Below are 15,148 nucleotides of genomic sequence, written 5' to 3' on the forward strand. Positions count from 1 at the left end.
TGTGCCCTCATAGGGTATTTTGGTCAAATGATATTAGGTATAATTTAACCCAGAAAATGGAAGACATTTGTGGTGGATAAACAGATTCTGTGCTGGAAGGGATGTGACAGTCTGATGCAAGGCAACATACAAAACTGCCTAAATTTGGGATATAAAGTCCCCAGCAGCGCACACATTCCCAGCATTTCAGATCCTCCTTGGATTGTATTTCTATAATTCTGCATTATTTGGCCACATCCCTGCATTGAGATCCCAAGTTCAATGTCACATTTCCCCAGTAAGAAGCCACAAGGACAAATGCAGACATGGGAAGAAGAGAATCGGCTGCAATAATCTGCAATCATCTGAACACCTGAAAATAACAAAGTGACAGCGGTGAGGCAATGGATGATGGTGATAGAATTCAAGAAATAAATTAGGTTTCAATGGCTTCTGTAGACAAAGGGGACCTGTCATAGAAACTAATGTATGTGAAAAGGAATACGTGCAATTATGACACAATAATGTTACCATGTATATCCCCAATTCTACCCAAATGTCCTGGAAAGTGAGACGGCATACACACAGAAGCTCCACATTCTTTCTTGCATCCTACTGAAAATGTTTGATTTCACATCAAATTCTGACACTCATGGCCTGATTTATTAAAGCTGGAGACTGGAAGAGATAGACTATCACGGGTGAGCCTGGGTGATTCCAGCACACCTGGACAGAAAGCATTTGCCAACTAATAGGAAATGATTTTAAGAAATCCATTCCAAGTTTGCTACATCCCTCAGGTTCTCTCATAATAGCCTATCCTCTCCAGTCTTAGTGAGTTGTAATAAATCAGGCCCAGGAAGGCGCAGCAAATCATTTCTATTTGTCTCCAAAGATTATTTTACAACATTCATTGAAGTGACATTCATAGGTCATTTCAGTATTTTAAAATCTGCTGCTGTCATTAAAATGTTTAGAGATCCTGCCATAAAGATTACTAATCAGACAAGTTAGAGGGTGACAGTGCTCATGATTGTCACACCCCTGGGAGAGACTACATGTGCCATGCCACAATATGGTTCATAACTGGTGCACCAGACGTTTGTCCAAGAAAATAATGTGCAGCTGATGACTGGAGCGTGTACTCAGGAATTAACCGAAAAAGCCAAGCAAATGAAATAAAAAAAAAATTGACACCTTTCTGGTGAAGTCATTATGAAGGTGTTGAATAATTCAACTTTACACATGCAAAAGTTCAGTTTTCTGTCCTAGAAATTTTCTTATACCAGTAGGAATATTGGTGAAAGAAAAAGAAACTAATAAACAGGGAAAAGTTATAAAGGAGTCTACAATGTCTAATGATGCCACTTTCAATTCCAGGAATTAATTAGGTGAATATAAGGGAGTGTACTGCAGTTCATTAAGCAGATCTTGGTGAGACATCTAGTGGACAAAATACGGTATGACACGCTGTAGCTGATAGCTGCACTCTGCTGCCATCTGCTGGAAGATTATAAGTAGTGCATTTCAGAGAAAGTCAAGTATACAGAATGCAGAAATGCATATTATTATTATTATTATTTTATTTTTAATCTTATTATTATTAAACAGTATTCATAAAGCGCAAACATATTATGCAGCGCTGTACATTAAATAGGGGTTCCAAATGACAGACAGATACAGACAGTGACACAGGAGGAGGAGAGGACCCTGCACCGAAGAGCTTAGTAATAATTTAATTACTTTTTGTAAATACATTATATTTCATTTAACTATTAAACTTCAGTTTCTGCATGAGAGAAGCTTGAATTCTAACATCCCACCATAGCCACACACTAATATTATACATTTATATAGTTCTGACATATACCACAGTGCTGTATAGAGAACACTAAGCTAGTCCCATCAGTCTCTGTACAGAGGAGCTGACACTCTAATGTTCCCCCTACAGTCACACACTATTTATATACATTTATATAGCTCTGACATATACCGCAGTGCTGTACAGAGAACACTGAGCCAGTCCCATCAGTCTCTGTACAGAGGAGCTGACACTCTATAGCTCTGACATATACCGCAGTGCTGTACAGAGAACACTGAGCCAGTCCCATCAGTCTCTGTACAGAGGAGCTGACACTCTAATGCCCCCCTACAGTCGCACACTGTTATTATGCATTTATATAGCTCTGACATATACCGCAGTGCAGTACAGAGAACACTGAGCCGGTCCCATGAAGTTCTGTTAAACAGGGACTGGGATTATGGAAGGCCCAGGCTTGGGAAGGCCCAGCACAAAGTGTAAGGAATTTCTAGACAGGTCAGCTGTGTATTAAAAGTATTTTCCTGATTCTAATATTAAATCTAGATTTCTTACACCTGCACGTCAATTAGGAACGATAGCACTGTTATTAGGCTGAAGAGTTCTTTTCCCGGTTTGTTGCCCTTATCAAACATGGCGACCCTTGTTCAGCTCTCACAGGGTTCCTCCTTCCCTGTGTGCACGCCCTGGCCCCTCCCTGTCCGTGTGACAGCTGGCTGGGGGAGCCCGCCCTGCGTGACGTCACCGAGAGGCGGGCTCCGGAGCACAGCGAGCGCAAGATGGCGGCCACCATGGGCTCGAGTGAGTTGTGTGAGGGGGGAAACGGGGAGGAAGCGGCGGCTGTGCCGGGAGAGGGGCCGGGGGAGGTGAGGAGGAGAGTGCTGATACCCGGGGAGGAGGCCAGGAAAGGAAGAGAGGGGTAACGGGGCCTGGCCTGCCACATTCTGCCCTGTCACCCCCCTCCTTCCGGGAGACATAAGAGAAGATGTGAGGGGAACTGTCACCTGAGGGCCCCAGGGGCCACACCTCTTATATCCTTTCATAATCATTTCCTGCCTTACCGGCCAGGTTGGGGCTTTAGGCCTGGTTAGTGGTCGGGGGCCCATAGGGCCACACCTCGGTTCTGGAGGCACAATAACCAGCAGCCTGTGAGAGATAAGAGCTCCTGGGGCCCCTCATAGGCCCCATCCAGACCCTGATCACAGCCCCACCTATTTCTGGAGGGTGTGGTGGGCCTGGGAGCCCCACAAAGGGCCCCTATTTCTACAACTATATATCTTCTTATGACATGATGTCACCAGGGGCCCTCAAGGGCCACATAGAAACCCAATCCATTGGCCAATCTACTTCCGGCCTTCAGGGAGGGGTGTGTCGGGCCCCTATTTGTGTAGCACATTACATTAGACACTTATAATGTACATCTGACACCATGGGCCCTTAAGGGCCACACTTAGTCCTGCCTGATATCATGTAATGACATGGTGTGCCTTGTAATACATAAAATACTCCAATCAACTCCTTGTAAGGTGGCTCCAAAGCCCCCCAGGGGCCACACTTATACCCTCCTGAACACAATTACTGGGATGGCGGTGTAATGTTTTTTTTGGGGCCCCTGTAATTCAGGGTGCACTATAATATGTTACATTGATTTACCTGATTTGACCCCCAGGAGCCACTTTTATTCATCTCATTTTGTGGACCCCCAAAAAAGTCCCCTTGTAACACCTGCCACCCTACAATACAGAAGGGGCCTACGGGGGCCACACTAAGATTCACTGCCATTGAGTGTGTGATGACTGCTTGTATGAGATGTTAAGCGCCCCCGGGGCCACATATACAGACCACATTCTCATTGTGGGGTTTCCTGGGGCCACATGTTCCTATATCCCTCATATGTCTCCCTGTGGCCCTTTATAGGCTAAATGTTAGGAGCCGAGTTGCTGTCCACAAAGTTCAGATCCCGGGTGTCATTAGATGTTCCCCCTCCTAACCCATGTGGGGGATTTCTGCCCCCTCTGACCACATCCTGGCAGAAGCATGTGTCCCCTGCTGCATGCTGGCCTGGGGCCCCCGGACACCACCAACAGAGTGCAATACACTCACCACAGATGTATTCCTGCAACACTGCCGAGCTGGCAGTGCTGACTTGTGTGAACATAGCTCGGGGTCCGGGCTGGATATTCTCAGCTTGGGGTTTCTCATACAAACAAGCATGCCACCAGTGAAGTCTGAACTGCTATCCAAGGCGCTTGTGGTTCCAGGTCACTGACCTGGCCAGGGTCAGAATAATTGCAGCTTGTAGCAAGTCAGCAATGGCAGCTTCCATAACTTCGTTATGTGAGTGACTTTAAATCAATCTGATTGGCTGGAGGTTGTGTATTTATATGACACCCCCACACCAGGAATGAATGATCACATGACCGAAGGCAGTGTGTTTATATGGCACCCCCGGACCAGCCATTACTGATCACATGACCGAAGGCAGTGTGTTTATATGGCACCCCAGACCAGGAATTATTGATCACATGACTGAAGGCTGTGCCTTTATATGGCACCCTCAGACCAGCCATTACTGATCACATGACCGAAGGCAGTGCTTTTAAATGGCACCCTCAGACTAGGCATTACTGATCACATGACCTTAGGTGGTGCGTTTATATGGCACCCCCGGACCAGGAATTTTTGATCACATGACTGAAGTCCATGCATTTTATTGGCACCCTCAATCCAGCAACACAAGCCACAGCATCACCAGAGCTTCCCTGTTCACAAAACAAAATCTGCAATACAAACCTATTTTAAAAATTTGCACCAGGGTCCCCATTACATTTTTCATGGCTAGGTGTCACCATATTAGTTTTGGACTGCAGCCTCCATGGGGGGCTCAGACTCATAGCTGTATAATCCGTGTGCACTATACTAAGTGCTAACCATGGGCGGGTGTGCCGACATATACCATAGCGACTTTTAGTTTTCATTTAGTCATGTGACTATCACATCCCCGAATCAATGTAGGGATCCCCTCACAGAAACCAGTGACATATTGGTGTGAGCGGGTGCAGGGATAGAGGTGTCCCTTAAGTTTCAGATTCCTGGGGATCTATAAACAATACAAACATGAAACATATAAAATATAATAAAAATATTTATTTTTAGGAGACAAAGGCATCTTCCAAGCTGCCAATCCCCACTACTGCCTCCAATCTTTAAAGCCTTTCTCTGGGCAACAATAATCAACCTGCCACCCATTGTACCAAAATTACACCTAATGTAGCCCTCCACGTCACATGACCTTTAGCGCGAATGACAATATAATCCAGCGCTGGAGTAGGAGACTGCTGATATGTGGTCGTGTCACTTCCGCTATTTGGGAAATCTTCAGACCACTGCTAGAGTAAAGGGTATTGGGAAAGTTTACCTTAAAGTGACAGGGTCTCTATAACCTATTGTCTCAGACAGTTGCATTGCCCGTTCAAACATTGCAGTGTTCTCCCCAGGCCCTTTTAGCTGGGCGCACCCTCCGGCACTTTTCAGCACCCACCTGGCTGTTTTTGGGTAGTTACTAAAGAGTTTGGTCACAATACAGGGGCTGCCACCCACCTACAATTTCTTCCCACCCGGCTTAAAAAAAATTTCTGGGTTGAGCATTGCATTGGATGACCGGCCATCTCTGGATTAATGATTCAGCAAATGGCTGTGGGTGATCCCCGGGCCTCTGTTGTCTCTTTTACCAATGGGTAGGCTTTGTCATCTCCATCTTGTCTATTCTTCATTCTTTCAGTCTATGTTTTTAGGAATCAGACTTCCACGCATTGTGAGGTTTGGATGTCATACAAACATCCTATGTTCTCCCCGGTCCCTTTTAGCTGGGCGCACCACCCGGCACTTTCCAGTAACCACCTGCCTGTTGGGTGGCTACTGAAAAGTTGGGTACCGGGGCTGATACCCACCTACAGCTTCTTCCCACCCAGCTTAAAAAAATGTCTGGTTTGAACACTGATACAATGATACAATTTTTAGGGCCTTGACTCCTATAATTTGCCTTTTTAAACACTTTTTATATACTTTGTATACATTTTTATACTGTCACAGACCTGACATTTCTCATCTGCAGAAAACTGAATTGATTGGGTAACTCTGGGTATATTAAGTCCTGGTGGCTAGAAAAAAAAAATATGTATGAGTACTTTGCAAAAATAAATAGTTTTTCCTGAGAAGTATTGATCCTACCATTTTATTCACACTTCATCAAACATAAAAACAATCCAGACAATTTTATGAATTTACATTTATTGTAATACAAACTACTAAAACTTTTTACAAGGCCTCTATCAGCATGTTAGAAAATATAAAAACAACATAACCAAGGATACAAAGCTTTAACTGACATGCTGCTTTCTTTGTAGGTTTCCTTTGCTTAGTTTACCACTTTCTATTTTCACTACAGTATACCCATGTTCCTGAGACTTCACTTATGTCTTTGTATTTCTATTGAACCCTTGTTACCCTTACTTAAAGCTTATTGGCTGCCGCTCACCTCCACCCCCTGGGAACCCATCCCGCCTGTTTTCTTAGAATTCCTTACCTTGCTGTGCAAGAAATATGCGGCTGTATCTGCCAGCCAGGTCTCTTGACAGCGCTGTTTACATTGCAGGAGGATCTATTGCTGCTTGTGTGATCACACTACATTTTACTAGCCTGCTTTTGGTTTATTGAAATAGCATTTCTTTTTCTTTAACACCCTTCCATTAGAGGTGTCCACATTGTATGAGCAGTAATATGGACACCCAAAGTAGGACTCGTCGGGGCTGTGACGCTAGAGGTTCAATGCTTCATATTTGGTGGTCATGTCCTATAGCCAGGAGATATTGGGACAGGGTGTTCGATTTGATATCTACCGTTCTTCATCAACCGATTGGTAGCACTGTTGAAGCAGCCCTGTTTGGCAGGCTTGATATGTCCCTCCCTGGTCCCTCAAAAAAATTGATCGGATTGATATTATTGGCGGCCAGAATCTCCCTAGCCAAAGCCTGGAAGTCCCCCTCGATATCATTAGACCCTATACTCACCAAATTGAACTGGATTATGATTAACGATAGATTGACCCACACTCTAAAGAATTCATTGGATAAATTCGAAGATATATGGGAACCTTGGATCTTATTTACCAGTGCTTAATATAGATTCAGCCTCCCTGGTCAGATATAATATGCTAATGTGAACGGTCTGCACAACTTCCTCTTCCCTCTCCTCCCCTCCCGGTAGTTTAATTGTTTCTTGTTTTGTCTTTGTTTTATTCTATAACGGGGGCACAGGCTTGGTTTGCCTTAATGTTTAAAATTTTGATGTGTATGGGTTTACCTTTTTTCAGCAAGCTCAGATGGTATGTCATGTTCCCTAATTCATTGTTCTCAGGAATTTATTCCTTTTAGATATACCAGGTTTATAGCAACTCTGTGGTTCAGACATTGTATGACTCGTTAATCAATGTCCATACATGTACATCTATGCCTTGCCGACCCTTGTTCAGTTAATATTGTTAATACCTTGTTTTCTATGTTGACTTAATTGTACTTGTTCCTATAAAATTCAATAAAAACATTGAAATACAAAGTAGGACTCGTCAGGAAGTAAACAGAATTAGAAATTTCAGGATGAGACATTAGATAATTGCAACTTTATATTAGTTAGTAATATAGTCCCTCGCTATATAATATATAAAATACACAATGTTATCCCCAGCCCTTTTTAGCCGGGTGCACCACCCAGCACTTTTCAGTGACCACCCGCCTGTTTTTGAGTGGTTATCTGAAGAGTTCGGTCACAATACAGGGGCTGCCGTCCACCTAAACTTTCTTGTTTGAACACGCATATATATATATATATATATATATATATATATATATATATATATATATATATATATACACACACACACACAAACAAACATATACATACATACATACAGTGTTCTCCCTACTGGGGCGCACCGCTCTGCACTTTTCCGCAACCCCCACTGCCTCCCACCTACTATTTCTTCCCACTGAAAATTTCTGTGTAAAATACTGATATAAAACTTTATTTTTGGCAAAGTTATTGCCAATTTAGGAGACCCATAGTAGGTATCACCCTGGTCTTTAAGTTATATATAGTTAAAGAAATTGGGGTGCTTAAGCATAGGGTTCCTTTAGGTTGTCTTTATTTGCAAGAGGTTAATTGGGTGCCCGTTGTTGCCTCTTTTATGGTGATAATTTTAGAATATTACACATTCATAGCTATTTTACCTCTCCATTCCTGGGAAATGAGAATGAAGCAGCTATTGTCTGGTAATAGGATCAGTGCTCAACCCAGAAATTTTTTTAAGCCGGGTGGGAAGAAATTGTAGGTGGGTGGCAGCCCCTGTATTGTGACCAAACTCTTTAGTAGCCACCCAAAAACAGCCGGGTGGGTGCTGAAAAGTGCCGGGTGGTGCACCCAGCTAAAAGAGCCTGGGGAGAACCCTGAGGAAGATTAGGTCTTTCCATGTGAGAGATAGCAGGCTGAGTCAGGGTGCTGGGCGGCGGTGCTGCCTGCACAATTCATGTTTATTCATAGGTGACTACAGATATAAAAATGCTTATTGTTTGTTTTTATGATGTGCTGTCAAATAGTTCATTGATTACTCTGCACAGAAAGATATTTGTTTCTCATGATACAGGTGCAGGGCTGGACAATTCCTTTTTCTTGTTATTTTTAGCCCTAAATTTAGCAAGGAAGGTTTTTAACTTTGTCAAACCTTGGATGTAAGTTCTTTGGGGCAGGGTTCTCTCCTTCTGTATCATTGTCTGTATCTTGTCTATCATTGTCTAATATACAGCGCTGCGTAATATGTTGGAGCTATTTAAATACAGTTTTATAATAATAAGTGTTTATAAGTCCCAATTATATTTTTAGTTTGGCACCATGCCTTCCAATATACAACTTTTGTTAAGAAGAACTGAACATTAACTTTCTTTTGCCCAGAAATGCTGCCAGTAACCTTTCTGTGATAGCAATGCACTCCTTGCAGCAAGCAGGCCTTGTGATAGAGAAAAGGCTCTTGAAGTGACAAATTCAGCAGCAGGATTCCTGGTTTTATTATGAAAGCTCTGTCACAACCTGTTGTAAAGCCATTGCTTTGGGGCTGTACAACATAGTGTGGTCAGTGTGTTGCCCTGAGGACGGGACCCTGTCCAGAAATACTGGCTTAACATGTTGTGACAATGCTTTCATGGATTTCCGAGTGCTGGTGACTTGGTCTCCTTTTACTATTTCACTTCCTTTTTATAGACCGGTGCTTGGCAATTAGCAGCGGTGTCACCCTGCCATGCAAATCTCTCCTTTTGGCTTTTGAATGTGGCCCATCATATATAGAGAAAACCAAGACGGGCTTCCAACCCTCCACTGTATTCAAACCTACTAAAAAATCTGCTGGAATACTTATTTTATTCATGCAAGTACAAAGTAAAAGCCAAAGCTGAACAATCGCCATTACAATGAGATGTTCCTTGTACCCCAAAACCCTTTTTATGGCTTTAGTTAGCCATTTATGGATATCGTCTGTTTTGTTATTAAACATAAATATTTGTTGGTGTTTGTACGGCTGGTGTTTGGTGCCTTGCTCAGGCTATAGACCGGCACTCCTAGTCCCCGGTTATGTATTTATCAATATAGAGAATATTCAAGCAGTCATTTATCAGTGAGCTGTTAGTGCCATTCACCCACTGACCTTTCACCCGAGTTTATTCTGATGCAGTTACTGGATGTTTCCAGTGCTTTTGGTAAGCTTGGATAAATGTTTTTACCCGGAGTGGCCGCTTTTGCAGCATAACCCAGAGTTTGTTTTTTTCTTTTTTTACTCTACTAGCTAATAGGAGGCTGCTTAGTCGTGTTTTCTATGCCCCATGTAAGATTTTTATCAGGTAGATAGTGTGTGGTGGAGGGAATGTAATGGCCCCTGTATTGTGACCCAACATTTCAATACCCACTCAAAAACAGCCGGGTGGTTACTAAAAAGTGCCGTGTGATGCGCCCAGCTTTGTGCTTTGCAGGACTTGAATAGAACAACCCCCTATCTATAAATAGTCAAATTTCCATCCAATTGTGGCCAGTTGTGTTACTTTGGAATGTGGAAGACCACCTCTGTTGTACAACTGTATCAACGTATGGTAAACCGTAGCACTTTTTTTGCATGCTCAACCGTGCTCCTAACTACTCTTTTTCAATCCAATAAGAGCACTTGCGAACCCTTTTGTTCATGCATTTGCCTTGTAGTGGGGTTGCGGTATGGTTCCTGCAAACGTCATGTTGGATTTGCCAATGCGGTTGCCTTTTCTCCTCTAGATGAAAAACTGAACTGCAAATGCATTGACCTGATGCTCGCAGAGACATTGACCTGATGCGTGCAGAGACGTTGACCTGATGCGTGCAGGGACGTTGACCTGATGCGTGCAGGGACGTTGACCCGAGGCTCGCAGGCACGTTGACCCGAGGCTCGCAGGCACGTTGACCCGAGGCTCGCAGGCACGTTGACCCGAGGCTCGCAGGCACGTTGACGCAGGCACGTTGACCCGAGGCTCGCAGGCACGTTGACCCGAGGCTCGCAGGCACGTTGACCCGAGGCTCGCAGGCACGTTGACCCGAGGCTCGCAGGGACGTTGACCCGAGGCGCGCAGGGACGTTGACCCAGTGCTCGCCCAGTCCCGTTGACCGGTGCTCGCTCAGGCGCTGGGGCGCGCAGCTTTGCATCCCTGGAGTGACCAACCATGTGTTTGAAAAAGATTTAAGTGTGACGATATTTGTGCAGATGTTATATAGAAAAGCAAAGTTTGATCTAATTAGGATCAGTTTAGTTGCCAATAAGTAGGATTTGGGAAACAAAAACAATCAAAGTTCTAGTTTAGCATAATTGATTTTTGGATGATTCTATATATTTTGGGTTGAGGCGTTCATTATGTTGAATGTTAGGTGCATGGGCAGCAGATTTCTCGCTCCCTTCCCTCTTTTCCGCTCTCCCTTCTCTCTCTCCCTTCTCTCTCTCTTGCCCTCTATGATTTGCAGGCTCCGTAAAAATCTCATTTAGCAGTGGTTAATTCTAGCGATTTCTGGTTTGTCTGCGGAGGATTTTCCAGAGATGTAAAGTGCCACAAGACATAAACACTCTGCTGTTTATTATACAATTATCTGTGGAATGCTGTTCTTGGTGGTCTCTCTGGGACCTGAAGGCATCGTCCTCGGCTTCTCCTGCCAGGCTGTAAGGTTTTGGAATCATTTGAGAGCATAGATTGCTGGCACTGCACTTTCCACTTTGTTTCCCGTCATCTGGCATTGACATTTTGCTCCTGAAGATGGTCATCTCGAAGAGAACGTTACTTCCTGTTTTGAGGGATCTGATTGGCTGAACATTGCAACAAAGCAGCATGGAAAACGTTTAAACTGACTTCTGGCTCAGTTCTTCTTGAGAAATAGAGAAGTTCATTCACCCGTAGTGGAATGGGCATAGGCTTGTATACACCTGAATGCACATTGTGAGCTGGGCTACATCTTGCTGTAGGTTTGCGGTTCATTGCAAATCTACAATGACACGTATATAACATCTGTATAAAATAATGTATTAGAGATGTTTCTGTATTTGTTACATTCTCTAGTTATGTCAGAACCCCAGACCCATATAGGGTGGCAACGTTAGCCTTTGCCATCTTTCTTGTTGGGGGTGGTCAATGTAGCCACAATCCTTGGCATGTGTACACATTCTTGGATGCCAGTCCTAGGCTAACCGCTTGTTACCATGTTGTTATATACAAGCTGCAGGTAAGTATCATCTTCCAGGTCCATGTATTTTAATGGCAGTATTTGATTCCCATCAGGGAATGTTTGAGGGAATGTCAGATTTCTTGTTTTATAAATAGAGCCCTTAATGTTTATTTGTAAATGTTTTTTTTTTTAATTGCTCCTCAGTGCACATCTGCAGCACTTTCCTTCACCTGGGTTAACGCACCTTGCAGTACTGGATACATATGCGCTGTGCATTGTGCTACACTTCCTCTGGCTCTTAGCTATCCTAGCAATGCATACACCTCTCTCCATGTTTTCAGTGTTTATAAAAGCAGCAAGTACAGAAGTACGCTTGTTGATTAAAACTCCTCTCCATCTTCTGCACTAAAATACAATGTTCCATGGCCATGGTTATCCTCTGGACTATGCAATACCCAGCTCTCCTTTTCTTTGTAGCAACATACTGGGCTGCTGTGGTCTCCTGCATAACACAACTTGGGTAGCCCCTGTACAATCAAATAAGCCTGACCACCTAGCATGGTATTAGAAAATCTTTAGAGATCTGGTAGCACCCGCACTCTTGCTTTGGAAGGTTATCAGATGTTTTTATCCTCTGCCATCTAATTTCACTTCCCCATTCTGCATGTGCAAGCTTCAGAAGGATGCATCTTTCATTTCTCTATTTTTATCTTAAGGTACAATAGGTCTGCACTGACCTGTGTCGTGCAATTGTATTTAATATGTACTGTATGCAGCAAAAAAAACTCAGCTGTATCTAAACTACTCACCTAATACAAACATAGTTTATTCAGAAAAACAGTAACAGGTTGTGTGGTGGAATGCTTAGATCAGGTGTGATTTTTTTTCTTTGCTTTGGGAATCTGTATTTTTCAGGCATGTCATCAGAACAGGAAATATTTCACCTAATATTATGAGTTAGCAGGACTGCTCAAGTATGTGTGAGAATGGTCATTACGTTTGATAAAATTTTGGACTAAGAATAAGTCATATTGGCAGCTTTTTATTTCTCATTTATATTCTCCTCTGATAAGTCTTTCCCAGTTTTATGGAAGCCTCTCTGACTGTCCCTATTCATTCCTTTTAGGCGTCAAAGTCCCTCGTAATTTTCGACTGTTGGAAGAACTTGAGGAAGGACAGAAAGGAGTTGGTGATGGCACAGTCAGCTGGGGTCTGGTTGACGATGAAGATATGACACTCACAAAATGGACTGGTATGATCATCGGACCCCCTAGAGTGAGTAGCTCAAAACTTTAATTTTACGTCTTTTATTTATGCCCAGCAGTAATGACTTTGTAATCCAAATTGTAGTTGCACTTCTATTAACTGAACTGGTTCCAAGTAAGGAAAGTAGACAGGTAGCTTCATATTTCGGTTTTTCATGACTGAGTTTCTTTAAATCTGAGCTCAGAGCAAACAGATAAATGTACAGATAAAAATCACATATGGGAGGAGATTTACCTGCAATAGAGTAGTGGGGTCGCCATCACTAGAGGGGTCACCAGCAGGAGGAAGGAGGTCCTGATTCCTCTATATAGATAGAATTGTGGGGTCACCATCACTAGAGGGGGGAGGAAGGAGGTCCTGATTCCTCTATATAGATAGAATTGTGGGGTCACCATCACTAGAGGGGTCACCAGCAGGAGGAAGGAAGTCCTGATTCCTCTATATAGATAGAATTGTGGGGTCACTATCACTAGAGGGGTCACCAGCAGGAGGAAGGAGGTCCTGATTCACTTATATGGATAGAATTAGGGGGTAAATTACTAGAGGCAGACTTTTTTTTTTAATGCTGTCACTCATTTATGTTTCTATAAACTAATCCTTGTTACATTTATGTTTCCTTTTCAGACAATTTATGAAAACAGGATATACAGCCTTAAAATAGAGTGTGGACCTAAATACCCTGAATCCCCTCCGTTTGTTAGATTTGTAACAAAAATTAATATGAATGGGGTTAATAATTCAAATGGAGTGGTAAGTATGATGTTTGATCTGTAATAAAATATATTTTATATTGTAAACTGAGACTGTAGAGTACAAAATGAAAATATCCTCATTATACAAGGCTCTTAGAAATTGGGGTTACCATAAATACGACAGAGGTAGCTTGCTAGTATTATGAGTGGTTTCCTTTTCATTTAAGATAAGAATGGGACTTATGTGAATTATTAAAGCATAATTAAATGTATTTAAATAAACATTACCTATTATTATACCTATCGATATGTATAAACACACATTTCTCTTTTTTATGTAGTTTTGTAGTTAATTAATGTTCTCCCTTCTGTTTGCTAAAACCTGCATGCCCCAGGAAAGGAGAGAGATGGAGATGCTCAGACTTCTCATCTTGTGTGTTATTTTTTTTATTTTCTCCCTCGCTCCAGGTGGACCCAAGAGCCATATCTGTTTTAGCAAAATGGCAAAACTCTTACTGCATCAAAGTTATCCTGCAAGAATTGCGACGTCTAATGATGTCCAAAGAAAATATGAAACTTCCTCAGCCGCCCGAAGGACAATGTTACAGCAATTAAAAAAAAAATGAATAAACAAAACAAAAAAAAACAAAAACAGCAAAAATGAAAAAAAAAATGTTCATGCCCAATTTAAGGAAAAAAAAAAAGGAATTTAAGCTGTCTTCATTTTCTGCGGTAGTCAGTTTTCTAGACACATCCTGTAGACCTCAGACTTACTGGAAAGGAAAGTTCCGAGATAAAAGTCAGTTTTATCTTGAGATGCTGTAAATTATACTAATTTTATTTTTATTTTTGTTTTTTCCCATTTTTCAGAAAGAAACAAAAATATAAGTTTGTGCTATAACCATTAATCCTGTCTGCATAGTTGAAGTTCTGGTGTCGAGAAAAAAAAAAATCTATTTAAATTTATTACTGTTTAAGAGACGTGTGGCACATTTATTTGACTGTGAAAACATGTATCACACAATCACATTGCTGCAGTTATTTTTCTTCCTCCCTGATTTTACTTTTCCTGGCTTTACACTTCTAGTTCTGAGCATTCAGTCTGACGAGGCTCTTTATTTTTATTTTTTTCCTCCTTTCCCCCTCCCCATTTCATTTTATTTTACTTCTTTTATTATTTGTGTGTCCAGTTTGCGAACTGGGTTTCATGGACTACTAATGGGAAAGCGTGCTAACTTGGGTCACATACCCTCCCCCTCCCTTTTTTTGTGTCGTCTTTAATAAATGCTGGATATGGCAGATTGACTTGTTTGTTTTTTGTTTAACAATGAAGGACTGGCATTGTATACATTGGTATGGTAACAATTTGTTGTGGCTCTAGTAAAGCTGAAATCCAGGATAAGCAAATATAGTCTGAATGTGTGTATTGTTACTTGTATCTGGGTGCGTGAATTTCTTTATGATCTGTGCAGAAGTATTACAGACTAGTCACTGCTGCACAAACATTGTCCTCCGTCCCCTCCTGCTGCTTTTTTCAGGCAGCCCGGCGTAGTTGGACCTTCTGGTTCTGCTCTCTGCAAAGGCCATGTACAGCTTAGGGGTTGTTACTGTTACATTTCTG

The 15,148-nt window shown here is 42.3% G+C and overlaps 1 protein-coding gene across 1 annotated transcript; it reads left to right on the plus strand.

Annotated features, from left to right (window-relative positions):
- The first annotated feature begins 2,469 nt into the window (after positions 1–2,469).
- On the plus strand, positions 2,470–14,826 carry UBE2V1 (ubiquitin conjugating enzyme E2 V1). The gene is made up of 4 exons (XM_072414136.1): positions 2,470–2,599; positions 12,696–12,844; positions 13,460–13,585; positions 13,996–14,826. Exons 1-4 carry the CDS (start codon positions 2,578–2,580, stop codon positions 14,140–14,142), a joined length of 444 nt encoding a protein of 147 aa, XP_072270237.1. The 5' UTR covers positions 2,470–2,577; the 3' UTR covers positions 14,143–14,826.
- Positions 14,827–15,148: the final 322 nt, after the last annotated feature.

The sequence above is a fragment of the Pyxicephalus adspersus genome, chromosome 6, assembly GCF_032062135.1.
Source record: "Pyxicephalus adspersus chromosome 6, UCB_Pads_2.0, whole genome shotgun sequence".
NCBI lineage: Eukaryota > Metazoa > Chordata > Amphibia > Anura > Pyxicephalidae > Pyxicephalus > Pyxicephalus adspersus.